A 16,072-nucleotide genomic window follows, 5' to 3' on the forward strand; every position below is an offset into this window, starting at 1 on the left:
GGGCTCCCCGATCATCAGTGGGCAAGATGGAATTCCTAGGAAGGCAGAGGCCAAAGTGGTCATAATTACTACAATGAGAAGTCAGGCTATATAAAGTAACTTTGACCCTTGGATTTATAGTGGTGGCTAATATAGTAAAGCATTTCAAGAGGCAAGAGAGGTGGATAATTGATCAACATGCTATTCAGTGTGTGGGTAGTTAGATACAATCAAAAGCTTGTGGTTGAGGTGTGCAAGAGCCATCACAATGAAAAATCAGACCTTTCATCCATCTCCCAGATTCCAGTAACCATTCATTAAATAGGAGGGACTCTAGAATCCTACTTAATGGAGTAAGCTTTCTTTCTTTGTTTTTTTTTTTTTTAAGATTTTATTTATTTATTTGACAGACAGAGATCACAAGTAGGCAGAGAGGCAGGCAGAGAGAGAGGGGGAAGCAAGCTCCCTGCAGAGCAGAGAGCCCGATGTGGGGCTTGATCCCTGGACTCTGGGATCATGACCTGAGCCAAAGGCATAGGCTTTGGGGGCGCCTGGGTGGCTCAGTGGGTTAAGCCGCTGCCTTCGGCTCGGGTCATGATCTCAGGGTCCTGAGATCGAGTCCCGCATCGGGCTCTCTGCTCAGCAGGGTGCCTGCTTCCCTCTCTCTCTCTGACTGCCTCTCCATCTACTTGTGATCTCTCTCTGTCAAATAAATAAATAAAATCTAAAAAAAAAAAAAAAAAAAAGGCATAGGCTTTAACCCACTGAGCCACCCAGGTGCCCCTGGAGTAAGCTTTCTTTCTTCAATCCTTTACCAGAGGGCCCTAGACCATTCATCAGAATAACCATGTACTGGTAAAGGACATACTCAGACTTTCCTCTTTAAAAAAAAAAGCAAACACATTATTTATTTATTTATTTATTTATTTATGAATAAGGGAGTGTGTGCAGAGGTGCATGTGTGTGACAGAGGTGGAGTGGGGGAGGAACGGAGGGGGAAGGAGAGAATCTCCAGCAGATTCCACACTGAACACAGAGCCAGACATAGATCCAGTGTGGGGCTCAGGAATATATATTCTTGGATTTTTTTTTGATGCAGTTTTTTTTTATTTTAATTTTTAAAAGATTTTATTTATTTATTTGTCAGAGAGAGCACAAGCACGGGGAGCAGAAGAGGGAGAAGGAGAAGCGGGCTCTCCACTGAGCAGAGAGCCCGATGCAGGGCCCCATCCCAGGACCCCGGGATCATGACCTGAGCTGAAGGCAGAGGCTTTAACCCACTGAGCCACCCAGGTGCCCCTTGGACACATTACTTTGAGATGTTTTCTGGGAAGGATCCTCTGTGTCCCTCCAAAACTCAGCCTATTCACTCACACTGGCTCCTCTCACTGGGGGGTCACAGTGACATCCCCAAGATAGAGTGAGTGGTTGCCCTGTTGTGGGATAAGCTTTTGAGAGGAAAAATAAGGCTTAAGAAGGTAGTCCTATTACCTGGAGGCTGCATTCATCATCCCCAATACCCTGGGTTCTGGAACCCCACGATCAGCAGGTTTGGGTGAGGGTGCAGTGGATGTGATCTGCCAGGGGCCATCTGGATGTTTTTCCCTCTACAGGGAAAGTAGAATCAGTTTGAGGATCATAGTTTCTGCCTTTAAAACCCTTGGTACATCTAAGAAGTCACATTTGGGTTGATTGTATACAGTGCAGATTGCTTTTAGCTTCTCTGAGCCCTGGTAGATTGGTAAGAGTTTGTGAGTGGGATTTCAGACAGGCTATTCCAGTCTTAAATCCACCTGCACCGTACTGGACTTTCATAAAGAAGTGGAAAAATATGGGATGCCTGGGTGGCTCAGTGGATTAAGCCGCTGCCTTCGGCTAGTGTCCTGGGATCGAGCCCCGAATCGGGCTCTCTCTGCTCCGCAGGAAGCAGGCTTGCTTCCCCTTCTCTCTCTGCCTACTTGTGATCTCTCTCTCTGTCAAGTAAATAAATAAAATCTTTAAAAAAAAAATAAGTGGCGGGGACACCTGGGTGGCTCAGTGGGTTAAGCCTCTGCCTTCAGCTCAGGTCATGATCCCAGGGTCCTGGGATCGAGTCCCACATCGGGCACTCTGCTCGGCAGGGAGCCTGCTTCCCACCGCCCCCCCACCTCTGTCTGTCTCTCTGCCTACTTGTGATTTCTCTCTGTCAGATAAAGAAATAAAATCTTCACAAAAATAAAATTTAAAAATAAGTAAGTGGAAAAATAACCTTTTTTGAGAGAGAATATAAGTCTACAAGGGCAGGGAATTTTGTCTGCTTTATTAATGATAGATCCTAGTCCCTAAAACAGTCCTGGACCAGTTGGGAGCTCAATAAATATTTGCTGAATGGAATTAAGTTGACATTCAGTCTCTTTACAAATCGAGTTTCCTGTTTCCAGTCAGTTTCTAGAGCAGTCAGCACAGTACTGTGCTGACCCATCTTCCTCGGCTCGGCTCCAACTCTCAGGGCTTGATGGACGCACAGTTGTGGGTTTGGGCCATGACAAGAGCATTAACCACCATGCCCGGTTTGTGCTAGAAGGAAAACTTGTCTTTTATCATGGAAGGTTTTGTATTCTCTGACCTGAGACTCTATGTCTGACTACTCTGCCTCCTGTCCTGTGCCCAGACACAGCAGAGTGGTTGTTTAACACAAACAACCAGGTGTGACCCATACAATCCATGCAGATAATGCATGGGGTAATGGCACCCATCGGTAAGAACCTCCAGCCTACACCTGCAACTGTATCCCAGCACGCAGTGTAGACCCTGTGATCAGTAAATGAATGAAGGAGTCAGTGGCATAGTTGAATATTCTTATTGGATCTCTCCTCCAGTTCTAGCTCAGTTTTAAAATCTATTTTAAAGAACATACTTTCTGGATCCTTGAGAAATTTCCTCAAGCAGAAGAACCTTCGGTTATGGTACTGATTGTCATAGGCAGGCAGACTGAACTGCTACTGCTCTACGACTGGGAATACAGGATGATGGACCCCTGTAGAACCCAGCCTTCTGAATATAAGTGCCTCCCAGCTTTTCAGTGAGATGAGGAAGAACTCTCCCAGGCCATCGTGCTCTAGGCTCCACCAAGAGGGTTCCTGCCTCCCTCCCTGTACCAGCAGTGGGATTGGTCTGCCAAATTCTTCTCACTGGCCAGGAAGAGACCTAGTTACAGACTTTTACACTCTCCTCCTCTCAGGAAGATCCTTGAAAGTCATTTTAATTCTCCAGGCAGTCCTGGAAGTTTCATTCATTCGTCACCTACCATTTAACATGCATCCTCCCAGGTTCTGGTACACTGTGTCGAGGAAACCATGTTCAGCCCATGCTGCCCACATCCGAACTAAGGCCTGCTGGATCACTTCCGCTTGTGGTTGGCCTAGCAACCCTGCGACCTCTGTCACCAGGGAGACAGGAATGCTCAGCCAGCACAGATGCAGACTCTCCCTCAAAACTCAGTGTGTTTTCACACAGACTGTGCTAACTTCAAGAGTAAGACAGAGATGGCTGGGTGGCTCAGTTAGTTAAGTGCCAGACTCTTGGTTTCGGCTCATGTCCTGAACTCGTGGGTAGTGAGATCAAGCCCTGTGTCGGGCTCTGGGCTCAGCTGGAGTCTACTTGGATGTTCTGTCTCCCTGTCCTTCCCCAGCTCACGCTCTGTCTCAAATAAATACATAAATCTTAAAAAAAAAAAAGAGTAGGACAGAGACCAGCAACAAACTGAATCAGAGTTGTTTATTTTTGTTTTATTGGAACATAACATGATCTGATATAAATATTAATTTATCAAATTCTTAATTGTTTCATAAATAAATATTAAGTTAGCAGACATTTTACAGAATGTTGTGTTAAATAAGGTTAAAGTACATATTTATTTTGCCTGGAGCAAACTGGAGGAATATACTTCCATGATCGGATATCTGAAATATGTCTCTAATATTTTATTTTTATGCCTTCTGCTTGTGTGAGGAGGTGAAGTAGTAGGTTGCCTGAAATATCTACTTTGTCTCTGAAGTTTAAATCTACGACCGATCATTAAGTGCCCCCCCCCAGTTGCTTGGCCCTCATTCTCATTCCAAAAGATTTTTCTTCTCCTCAAAAATCTTTCACTACAATAAGTCAGTTTTGTCTCAACTTTCTGTTGTCCACTCAGTGTTTATGACACCAAGAAACACTTGCAGGTAGTCTAGGAACTTTTTTACTCTCCATCTTTCTCCTCCACATTTTTTCTGTGAAAAGAGCAAAAAGAGGTATTGTAGGAAAACTGTCAGTTCTTGTCAAAACAGACCCAGCAAGAAAAATATACTTAAGTTTCCACCAAATATCTTTAACTTACTTTTTGGCTGTCTATATGTGCTTTTATGAAAGACAAATTTTGGAATAGTTTATCCACAGCCGCTGCTTGTGCAGTTCGGTTCTTTAATATGTCTATACCCTGAAAGACTTCTTCGATGCACAGTTGGTGCTAAATGAAGAAAATTTTTAAAAAATGTAAATAAAACAAGCTATAAAAATTTGGTGCAAAAAGTTGGGACTTTGTTTTGTGGAGTTTACACAAGCTCCTTTCTCCCAAGAGTATTTTCCTTGTTTCTCTTCCAGGTGGAAAACCACCTCATACTGACCTATAATTTCTTCCTTTTTCTAAAAAAAAAAATATTTTATTTATTTATTTGAGAGACAGAGAAAGAGCACAGTGGGGTGAGGGTCAAGAGAGAGGGAGAAGCAGACTCCTTCCTGATCAGGAACCACGATGTGGGGCTTGATCCCAGGACCTTGAGATCATGTCCTGAGCCAAAGACAGCTGATTAAACAACTGAGCCACCCAGGCACCCTGAGCTATACTTTCAGTAAGTAAATGACATTTATATAATTATTGAGGAGTTTGACAAATGATATAAATTAAATGCTTAATGAGAAATAAAGTGTTTAAGAAATATAATGCAACATTACTAACTTACCTCACATCAGAGTTTCCTCTGACAGTTCTAAGTGGTGATTTTATTCTATTTAGACTAATGATAGCACATCTTTTACATTTTAAAATGACCATGACATACTCCAAAGGTATATATTTCCATTAGAGTTAAAATCATTTAAGAAATGACTATTAATATGAGACTTCACTGTATATTTAAATGTCTATTGACCATAATTCTAAAAATATAACCCTACGTTGCTGGTACTTACAGAAAGACTTCAAAGTGAGGAAAGCCATAGATAGAGGTGAATGGAGACTAGGAGGCACCTCTCACCCAATGTGGAATTTTTCTGGAAAGAACGCTTGACATGAGGCTCTTTGAGATGTAGAACTGACAACATGAGAAAAGGGCCTGATGCATTTGCCTAATGGATTCTACTTAATATGGTAGAGTTATTCCTAACACCATTCCTAATATTCAAAAGCACATACATTCACATCCACACACATAAAAACAAAATAGGTCAAATTAAATCATCCCAATGTTAACTAATGCTTTGTAGCTTAAAATACAAAACTGATTCATGCAATCATTTTGTCAAATAACAATTTAACTTACATTTTTATTTTCAGGAGTAGGAATCATCAGGTTCTGAAAAGGAAAAGAAATACATTCATCTTTAACATATTTTAAGATTCATAACTTTTAATATAATGTTTCCTAGTAACATGGCTATGCATTATATATTACTAACTCATAATTTCATTATTAATAACAGATCTTTAAAATTAGTCACTGTCAATGATTACCCATGTTTTTTAAAGACTGCAGGAATCAAAAAGAAAATTACCCCGTCACCTATCAGCAGAGTTCGATGAGTGGAGAGCAGTGTCAAGGTCTCTGCCACCAATCTGTTCATGGGATCTTCTACAGGAGTGACAGAAACATAGGCAGCCCCAAGAGCTAGCAAACTCAAATGCAGAAGCAGTCTCATAGCTCTCAAATGCTCAGTGTTTGCCTTGGGCAAAGAAAGTGCATACTACAAGATTGCATCCCCAACCAATTTATTCTCTATCTTTGAGGAAATGAATAATTTCTAACAATCAGATAGAGGATGCTTAATAATGGCATATCGTAATACAAAATGTTTCCAATGCCTTATATCTTAAAAAAATAATTTTGCCTTTATCTTTTAATAATTATAAAAATCCCTAATTCTCCCCCTTTAAAAACATTTTCTATTACAAAGAAAATCTTTGGGTTGATGAATTATTGCCTCACATATGCATTTCTTAAAATTGGAAGATTGAATTTCCTCTTTAAAGATGTGTATAAAAAGGAGAGGTATAATGCACACCATTAGATTTTATACCAGAATGTATAAATATTGGGAAAGTCTTTTTCAGGTTAACTAAATTCTATCACTATTGTTATTAGACTAATCTGTCTGTTTTTTTTTTTATAAAGATTTTATTTATTTATTTGACAGACAGCGATCACAAGTAGGCAGAGAGGCAGGCAGAGAGAGAGGAGGAAGCAGGCTCCTTGCTGAGCAGAGAGACTGATGCAGGACTCAATCTCAGGACACTGGGATCATGATCTGAGCTGAAGGCAGAGGCTTTAACCCACTGAGCCACCCAGGCACCCCTGTTTTTTTTTTTTTTTTAAGATTTTATTTATTTATTTGAGAGAAAGAGAATGAGCATGATAAGGGGGGTGTCAGATGAAGAAGAAGACTCCATGCTTAGCAGGGAGTCCAATGTGCAACTCGATCCTAGGCCTCCAGGATCATGGTCTGAGCCAAAGCCAGTCACTTAACCAACTAAGCCACCCAGGCACCCCTAGACCGATCTGCCTTAAAAGGAATTTTTTTAAAGATTTTATTTATTTGTGTATTTATTTGTCAGAGAGAGAGAGAGAGAGAGCACAAGCAGACAGAGTGGCAGGCAGAGGCAGAGAGAGAAACAGGCTCCCCGTTGAGCAAGGAACCCAATGCGGGACTCCATCCCACAACCCTAGGATCATGACCTGAGTCGAAGGCTGTGGCTCAACTGACTGAGCTACAGCGGCATTCCTTAAAAGGAATTTAAAATACTTGCAGAAAGATGGTGGTTAGAGCAGAGACCATCAAAACAAGTTCACTGGCAACTATGTTAGGATCCTTCCTGTTACCAGTGACCAAAAACCCAACCCCAGCTGGTTGAAGCCAAACAGGGAATTATTAGATCATACAATCAAATGGTCCAGGGTAGGGGCTCCTTTATATCTTGCTTGTCTTGGTGATTCCTCCTTGGCTTTCTTGTCGGCCAGGTCTCCAACTGTGGTCCCAAGATGATGTCAAATCTCCTGGATCGTTATGTGTCCTGTTCCTGGGTGGCAGGAGAAAGCAAATTGTGCTTTTCCGTTTGCTCAATCAGAAGTCCTAGAATTCATCTTCCTTGTGACAAAGGACCTCGTGTTCACCCTTGAACAGTGGCTGGGATATGCGTTATACTGACTAGCTCTCCCTGTAGTTGGAAGCAAGCTTCACCTCACCCAAGGTGCTCACTGGCTGTGCAGATCAATGGAATGTACAAGGTGTAGCACAGCAAAGGTGGTGAGACTAAGTAAACTGCAGCATTGAATGACTTGTCTAAAGTCTTGGACTGCTACTTAGCTTCAGCTGATTGTTGCCATGTGACACCCTTGGACTTCTATTGCTAGATCATCCCATTTTTTTAAAGAATTCAAAAGCCTGCTTATTATGCATAACTTCCTGATATAGGGTACCACTTTACAGCCCCTGATTTACAGTATAACTGTGGGTCAGGTGGGAGGGCTAGTTATTTTTTTAAAAAACCCTTCTATTCAAAATAATATTTTGAGTAATATTTTATTATGGTAAAATACACATAACATAAAATATAATATCTCAGCCATTTTTAAGTGTACTTAAAACGTACACTTAAAGTGTACAGTAACAATGTTGTACACTCCATCTTGCAAAACTGAAACTCCACAGTTTTGTAACTGTAAGCTGTAACAACAGCTATTTCCCCTCTCCCCAGCCCTTGGTAATCATACTTCTACTTTGTGTCTCTATGAATGTGACTCTTCTAGGTAACTCATGTAAGTGGAATCATATGGCACTTGTCTTTTTGTGACTGACTTATTTCACTGAAAAGATCATCAAGATTCACCCACATTGTAGCATTGGACAGAACTTTCTTTCCTTTCCTTTTTAAGGTAGAACAATTTTCCATTGTATCATATACCGCATTTTGCTTCTTCATTCACCTGTCAGTGGACATTTGGGTTGCTTGCATCTTTCAGCTATTGTGAATAATGCTGCTATGAGCATGAGTGTACAAAATTAGATTTCTTAAAATGTCCAATTCATTAACTTTTCCTCTGTGGGACTGATCTCCGAAACCTGACTTCAAACTCTCTCATAGCAAAGACCATAAAATAATGTATTTAAAAGAGCTTTATTAATGTAAAACTCCATACAAAGGTTAATTATTTTAATCTCCTGTGCAGAAGGAGAACTTCAAGTAACTTTTGTTGCTATTCCACCCTCTGAACGGTGGCGTCATCCCCCTGAAGCGTGGGATACACAGCGACTTCATTTTAAAGAATATGGTGTGGTGGGCGCCTGACTGGCTCAGTCAGCTAAGCGTCTGCGTTTGCTCAGGTCATGGTTCAGGGGTCAAGCCCCGTGTGGGCCTCCTTTTCAGAGGGGAATCTACTTGTCCCTCTCCCTCTGCCCCTTCGCCTGCTCATGCTCTCTCTCTCACTCTCAAATAAATAAATAAACTCTTTTGTAAAAAGTAAAGAATATAGTATGGGAAGGAGATTATAAGAAGACAAACTTTGCAATGGAGAAACCTAGCAAACCTCAAACAGGTGACCAAGGTCAACATCAATGAAGTTACATTAATCGCAGCTACTCTTAACATGATGTAATGAGAATGGCATTTTATCTGTGATCTTCCTCAGCAAACCCGATAACCTCTATCTAACCAGGAGAAAAACATCATATATATCCAAATTGAGGGAGAAATACCTGGTCAACACTCCTTAAAATGATCAAGGTCATAAAAAAAGAAGCAATGTCTGAGAAACTATTCACCGTACAGGAAGTCCAAGCATGGTGACTAAATGTGATGTGGTATCATGGGTGAAATCCAGGAACAGAAAAAGGACAGTAGATAAAACCAAGGAAATTCCAAAAAAAGCAATGGAGTCTAGTAATGTGCCACTGTTGGTTCCTCGGTTGTGTCAAATGTGCTACAGGAAACTGGGTGCAGGATATATAGGAACTCTCTATAAAATTGTTGCAACTTATGCAACTCTAAAACTATTTAAAGTTTGTTAAAAATAACATTGCAAGGGCACCTGGGTGGCTCAGTGGCTCAAAGCCTCTGCCTTTGGCTCAGGTCATGATCTCAGGGTCCTGGGATCAAGCCCCACATCGGGCTCTCTGCTCAGCAGGGAGCCTGCTTCCTCCTCCCTCTTTGCCTGCCTCTCTGCTACTTGTGATATCTGTCAAATAAATAAATAACATCTTTTAAAAAAATAACACTGCAAGGTTGCTGGGTGACTCAGTCTGTTAAGCGTTTGCCTTTGGTTCAGGTCATGATCTGAGGGTCCTCCATCGAGCCCCTCATCAGACTCCATTCTCAGCAGGGAGTCTTCTTCTTCCCCACCCCTCCGTGGCCTCCCAACCCTGCTTGTACTCTCTCTCTCACTCTCTGTCTCAAATAAATAAATAAAATCTTTTTTTTTTTTTAAAAAGCATTGCAAGTTGAGAAAAGTTAATGGTTGTTTTTACTTTCATTATTAAAAAGACGTTGCATCCTGTAAATGTCTTGCACTCAGGACCTTTTCACTAGACTATGAGCTACTTGAGTAGAAAGATTTTATTTAATTAACCTTTTTGTCCTCAAGAGCTAGCCTATTATTATTTTTTTTATAAGATTTTATTTATTTATTTGACAGAGAGCGAGATCACAAGTAGCCAGAGAGGCAGGCAGAGAGTGAGAGAGGAGGAAGCAGGCTCCCTGCCGAGCAGAGAGCCCGATGTGGGGCTCGATCCCTGCCGAGCAGAGAGCCCGATGTGGGGCTCGATCCCAGAACCCTGGGATCATGACCTGAGCCGAAGGCAGAGGCTTTAACCCACTGAGCCACCCAGGCGCCTCAAGAACTAACCTATTACTGTAGGTACTGTTTGTTGGAAGACAAAAAAACCTGAATGAATAAGCAGGTACATGGTTGTGTTAGTTGAAAAATTAATGTGAATACTATGGAAACTCAAGGAATCTATTCCCTGAGGCTGGGAGCCTCAATTAATAGAAAAAGCTTTGGCAGACTCCTTGAAAAAAAAGATAAAGCAAAACTTTAAGCCTCAGCTCTAGAGACCAAGTCAATGTGAACTACTATGGCATTTAAAAAAACCCACATTATTTTAGGAGAGCAGAAAATTAGCAATCAGTACTTGGAAGTTTTAAGAACTACTAGTAAATATGTAAAAGAATTTCAAATAGTATTGAAAAGTTGTATTTGTGGGTAATATCCAAACTTTTGCCCCAAAACCTTTATCTCTACTAGTGGCTTCCAAATTGGCAACATGTTTTTTAAAAACTGGTAAGTGTGGTTTTTACTAACTGTGTAGTCATTTAAGGTCAAATGACTTTTCTATGAACTGATTCTAATCAATCAACTGGGCAAGATGCCACAAATTTTTTTTTTTTGTGGTGACTAAATGTAAAATGATAGCATCACTTTTTTTCCTTCCTTTCTTTTTTTTTTTTGACCCTATTCTAACCTTGATGCTTTCAATCCCCAAGCATATCTTTAAAATAATTCTTTTTTATTGAATAAATAACATTATAGGAAGAGAAACAGAACTTCCTCCTCTCGGCATAGCAACTGTTTGTTTTTTGATGACTTCTTCCAATCCTTACTAATACATAGATAGCTTCATAGGGTTGCAATCAATGGGTATGACACTGTGTTTATCTTTTTGCTTATAAATACCTCTTTTTCATGAATCTACTTATTATTTTAAAGGTTACGTGGTATTAGATAAAATTGGTATCTATAGCTTACTTGACCATTTGGATTGCTTCTAGTCTTCCATAACTATAAACAATGCTGCTAGAAAGCTCTTTGTATAATTTTTAAAAATATTTCCTTATCCCAAGGAACATGTGTGGTCATTTTTACAGCTCTTATTACATTTTACCAGATCACCCCTCTGAAAATATGAAACGGACAAAAAATAAATCCCTTGCATGTCAGTGTTTTACAAATTACAAAGCACTTTCACAAACATAGCTTTGTTTAATCCTGCTATCAGCACTGTGGGATAGATTTCTTACCTTGAAATTTAGTTTAACAGTTTTGCTGATATAATGAGCAAGATGAACCCCCATGAAAGATGTGATGCAAGAAGCCGTGGTAATCAAAAAGATTGGTGAATATGTAGGTAAACCTATATAATGCTGATTAGAAAATAATTTATTTAGGGTATTTCAAGACAATAAGGAACAAAAATGCTAAACAATGATAATGTGGGAGATACAGTAATCAGAGTTGGTGCATTTTATTGTTCTTGTACTGTTTAGAAATTTCCTAAAGATACTAACTTTAGGACAACCCTCTCAGGTCCCCTCTCTCTTTGGGAACTTTGTACTACCCCTCAATAAACTTTCCTATCACTCAATGAAAAAAAAAGGTATTAACTTTAGATTTCAAAATAGGCATGTGAAAAATTTAAGAGGACCCACTAAAAGAACAGGAATAGAATGTACAACTTTCAAGCCAGTAGAATAAAACAAGGGCATAAAAAACAGCTCAATCAGGGTGTCTGGGTGGCTCAGTTGGTTGAGCAACTGCCTTCTACTCAGGTCATGATCCTGTAGTCCTGGGATCGAGTTCCGCATCAGGCTTCCAGCTCCATGCGGAGTCTGCTTCTCCCTCTGACCTTCTCCTCGCTCATGCTCTCTCTCACTGTCTCTCTTTCAAATAAATAAATAAAATCTTTTTTTTTTTTTTTAAAAAAAGCTCAAACCAGAAACCAGGAAAGGAGAAAAAGCAAAGAAAAAGAGAAAGAGATATGAGATATGAGAAATACATCCAAATTTATCATGAATCACAGTAATGAAAACAGATTAAACTCATCTATTAAAAGGCAGATACTGTAAAATTCTACCAAAAATCATCTCTCAGCTGTTTTCAAGAGATATAGTTAATGCAAAATGATACTAAAAGCTTGAAAATCAAGGGATGGAAAAATACACTGGATAAACAATAATCAAAAGAAAGCTTATGTATCAATATTAATACAAGAATTTGTGTCAGGGGGCGTCAGTGGGTTAGGCCGCTGCCTTTGGCTCAGGTCATGATCTCAGGGTCCTGGGATCGAGTCCCACATTGGGCTCTCTGCTCAGCAGGGAGCCTGCTTCCTCCTCTCTCTCTCTCTCTCTGCCTGCCTCTCTGCCTACTTGTGATCTCTCTCTGTCAAATAAATAAATAAAATCTTAAAAAAAAAAAAGAATTTGTGTCAGAAAGTACTATAAGGAAAAAGAGATTCACTAATAAGTATAAAATAGTATCTCATAGTAGTTTTATCTTTCATTTCATTAATTATGGCATAAACAAAATAAAACACTTTCTAGTAATAGTTTACTGAGAAACAGGAACTTGACTAGTTTGCTTTTTCAGTTCTTTTTATTTTAGGGATTAATCTTTTTTATTGCAATTCATTTCTATCCCCTTTCTAGGATTGTTCTTTTAGTCTTATAGTTTCCTATAAAACTGTCATAAAGTTGAATTTTTTTGTCATGAAATTTATTTTGTCACGTCAATTTTTTTCTTGAAGTATTTTAAAGTAAATTACAGAAAAGCATGATGCTCCATCATTAACACATCATATGTATCTCAAAAAAAGAATTATTTTCTTACGTATCAAGATACTGTCACATCAAATATATTGAAATTAACAATAATAATTTTTTAGCATGTGATTTATACTGTGTATCGTGTATCCCCCAAATTCCTTTCACATCTCTATGTGCAAACAAAGATCCAATCTGGGACCATGTGTTGTATGTTTTTTAAAAGTAAAGTCTTTTAGGGGTGGCTCTGATCATGATCTCAGAGTTGTGAGATCGAGCTCCAAGTTGGGCTCTGTGCCACGCGCAGAATCTGCTTAATACTCTAACTTCCTCTCCCTCTTACTCTCCCCCTGCTCTCGCCCTCTCTCTCTAAAATGAATAAATCTTTTTTTAAAAGTCTTTTAGAATCTATAGCAGCCCTTGTTTTAATGACACTGATCTGAGAGCCTGGGCCAGTGTCTTATAACACATTCCACCTTCCAGATTAACCTTTTTCCATCCTTGTGGTGTTATTAACCTAATCCTAATTCCTGTGAACTGGAGGCCAAGTATAAAAGTATGATTAGATTCAAGTTAATTTTTGAATACCAAACGCATAAGAAATAATGTTGGGTACTTCATGTTAAGATTATAATGGAAGAATATAGTCAATGGTATTGTAATAGGTTGTATGGTGACAGATGGTAGCTACACTTTGGGTAAGCATAGCATATAGTACAAATTTATTGAATCAGTATGTCATACACGGGAAACTCATGTGCATCAGACTCCCTGCTCTGCGGGGAGCTTGCTTCTCCCTTTCCCTCTGCCTGCCACTCTGCGTGTGTTGTCTCTCTGTCAAATAAATAAATAAAATCTTTTTTTTTTTTTTTAACTGGTTTCTAGGGGTGCCTGGGTGGCTCAGTTGGCTAAGCATCTGCCTTTGGCGTAGGTTGTGATCCCACGGTCCTGGGACAGAGATCATCTTTGGGTTTCCCGCTCAGTGGAGAGTCGGCTTCTCCCTCTTCCTCTGCCCCTCCCCTCTGCTTGTGCTCCCGCCCGGCGCTCTTTCTCTCTTGTGCTCTCTAATAAATCTTTTTTAAAAAAAATATTTTATTTATTTATTAGACAGAGATCACAAGTAAGGAGAGAAGCAGGCAGAGAGAGGAGGAAGCAGGCTCCCCGCCGAGCAGAGAGCCCCATGCGGGGCTCCATCAGAGGACCCTGGGATCACATGACCTGAGTGGAAGGCAGAGGCTTAACCCACTGAGCCACCCAGGTGCCCCTCAAAAAAATTTAAAAATGGGTTCTAGTCTTTGCCTGTCTTTAAGATTATATTTAGTTTGTTACATAAAGCATTACTGTAAGTTTCAATCTGTTGTGTTTCATTAGTAACTTAAAATGTGTATTACTATAACTGATGCTTTCATGTTCCTCTTCCTTGTTACAGCAAGAGAGTGCTCACTGGCTTTCCCCATTTGCATCCTTTGACATGAACATTTTAGTTTATGTATTAAGTTCTGTAAATGATTGGGGATTATGTGATTGGTGAGGATTTCTTACACTTTTCTGGATCAATAATCCTAAGGTTTTGTTTTGATTTTAATTTCTTCCACTATTGTTTTGTAATTTCTGTCATTTTTCTTATAGGTCTTGCATGTGATAGCCCTCCATAAATTGGGTTCCAGAAAGCAATATTCAGTCATTTTTAGTTACTGTTTCTCTTATTTTACTTAACATTTATCACACAAACATTAATTTTTTTAAACATGCAAAAAGCAGTACATACTTAATATATACAATTTGATGGCTTCAAAGGTTAAGTATAAACCACCAGGGAAATCATCACTATTGTCAATGTCATTGGTATATCCATTACTTCCAAAAGTTTGCTCCCACCCTCCTTATTTTTAACTTTTTATGTGCATGATAAGAATACTATCACAAGATCTGCCCTGTCACCAAAGTTTTAAGTACCCAATAAGTCTCTTATTTTAAAGGTGTCTATTCTTGTGGTGATACTTGGAGGAATGGATTTCTTTCACATTCTATTTGCGTAATGTTTTATAGTTTTGTAACAGCATTTGGCTTTTGGTCTACAATAGGAGTTCCCCAACTTTTGATCTTAAACACCTACACTCTTAAAAAAAATCACTGCAGACCCCAAAGAGCTTTGATGTGAGTTATAACTATCAATATTTACTCAATTGGAAATTAAAATTGAGGTTTTTTTTAAAGCACAAGAAATATAAAAGCGCACATTCTAAGGGCCATCATTGCGATGGCGTCACCATACGTCATGTGCGTATATTAGCGAAAGAGAATGAAAAATGGAGTGACGTCTTTCTGTTGTTAGAAAATAGTTTTGAGATTAGCTCACACCGCACTCTCTTCCATTCCAGGCATCCTAGGATCACACTTAGGTAACCACTGTTTGTCACAAGCGCCTGCCTTCCTCAGAGTCAGGGCTCTTAAGGATGCCCCGCCGCACCCAGTAAGCAAGCGGACTGCGAGGCCATCAGCAAAAGACACACCCGGTCTGAACTGCGCCCGGAAGCCAGAGCTGCGCACGCACCGCGAACCTACGACTTCCCGGCGTGCTCCTGGCCTGCGGCGTAAATGCACGCTGGTCGTAGCGACCCACGTGACCCGCGGGGCGGCCGCGGCGGGAACCTGTGAGCGTACCGTTTCGCGTCTACTGCGTGCAGCCCGGGACAGGCCCTCACCCCGGCTCTCCCTCGTCAGGCCAGAAGGAAGCCGGTGTGGGAGGAAGAGTTCCAGCCAGAGCCTTCGCTACCCCTTTGAGCCTCCCAACTTGGAGTCTCGCGGGCCCTCACAGCGCGCGCTCGCCCTGCTCCGGCCGGAGGCACCGCTAAGTCTTGGTGGGCGGGGGCTCTAGGCCCCTGGTGTTGAGAAAAGAAACATTTGCAAACATGTCCCGGATCGAAAAGATGAGCATTTTGGGCGTGCGGAGTTTTGGAATAGAGGACAAAGATAAGCAAATTATCACTTTTTTCAGCCCACTCACAATTTTGGTTGGACCTAATGGGGCGGGGAAGACGGTAAGTCCTCAGTAGCCCCTTTCAGTTTACTGGCCGTCATGTCTTGGGAACTGGAGGGTGAAATGTCTGGGCAGCCCAGAATAATGATAAGGACGAGAGGCGAGGCGTTCCTATGGCTCAGCTTTTGGGGCTCCAGGAAGTGGGTGGGGCCCGGCCCCTGGGCGTGGCCCGGTGTGGCCTGCGGACCCCAGCTCTTTAGGACGCGACCAGCTTTGTTAGGGTATCCAAGCTT

At 40.7% G+C, this 16,072-nt stretch overlaps 2 protein-coding genes across 3 annotated transcripts in view; one reads left to right on the forward strand and one right to left on the reverse strand.

Annotated features, from left to right (window-relative positions):
* Positions 1–16,072, forward strand: part of RAD50 (RAD50 double strand break repair protein) — a 132,855-nt gene that overhangs the window by 25,684 nt on the left and 91,099 nt on the right. For both annotated transcript variants that reach the window (XM_059417537.1, XM_059417536.1), the window contains exon 3: positions 15,181–15,840. In XM_059417537.1, coding sequence (XP_059273520.1) covers positions 15,712–15,840 — 129 coding nt within the window. In that variant the 5' untranslated portion in view covers positions 15,181–15,711. The remainder of the gene's footprint in view (positions 1–15,180; positions 15,841–16,072) is intronic.
* Positions 3,910–5,913, reverse strand: IL5 (interleukin 5). The gene is made up of 4 exons (XM_059416591.1): positions 5,770–5,913; positions 5,538–5,570; positions 4,337–4,465; positions 3,910–4,229 (listed from the first exon to the last, which is right to left on the reverse strand). The coding sequence occupies exons 1-4, from the start codon at positions 5,911–5,913 to the stop codon at positions 4,131–4,133; spliced, it is 405 nt and encodes a 134-aa protein (XP_059272574.1). The 3' UTR covers positions 3,910–4,130.

The sequence above is a fragment of the Mustela nigripes genome, chromosome 12, assembly GCF_022355385.1.
Source record: "Mustela nigripes isolate SB6536 chromosome 12, MUSNIG.SB6536, whole genome shotgun sequence".
In the NCBI taxonomy this organism is placed as follows: domain Eukaryota; kingdom Metazoa; phylum Chordata; class Mammalia; order Carnivora; family Mustelidae; genus Mustela; species Mustela nigripes.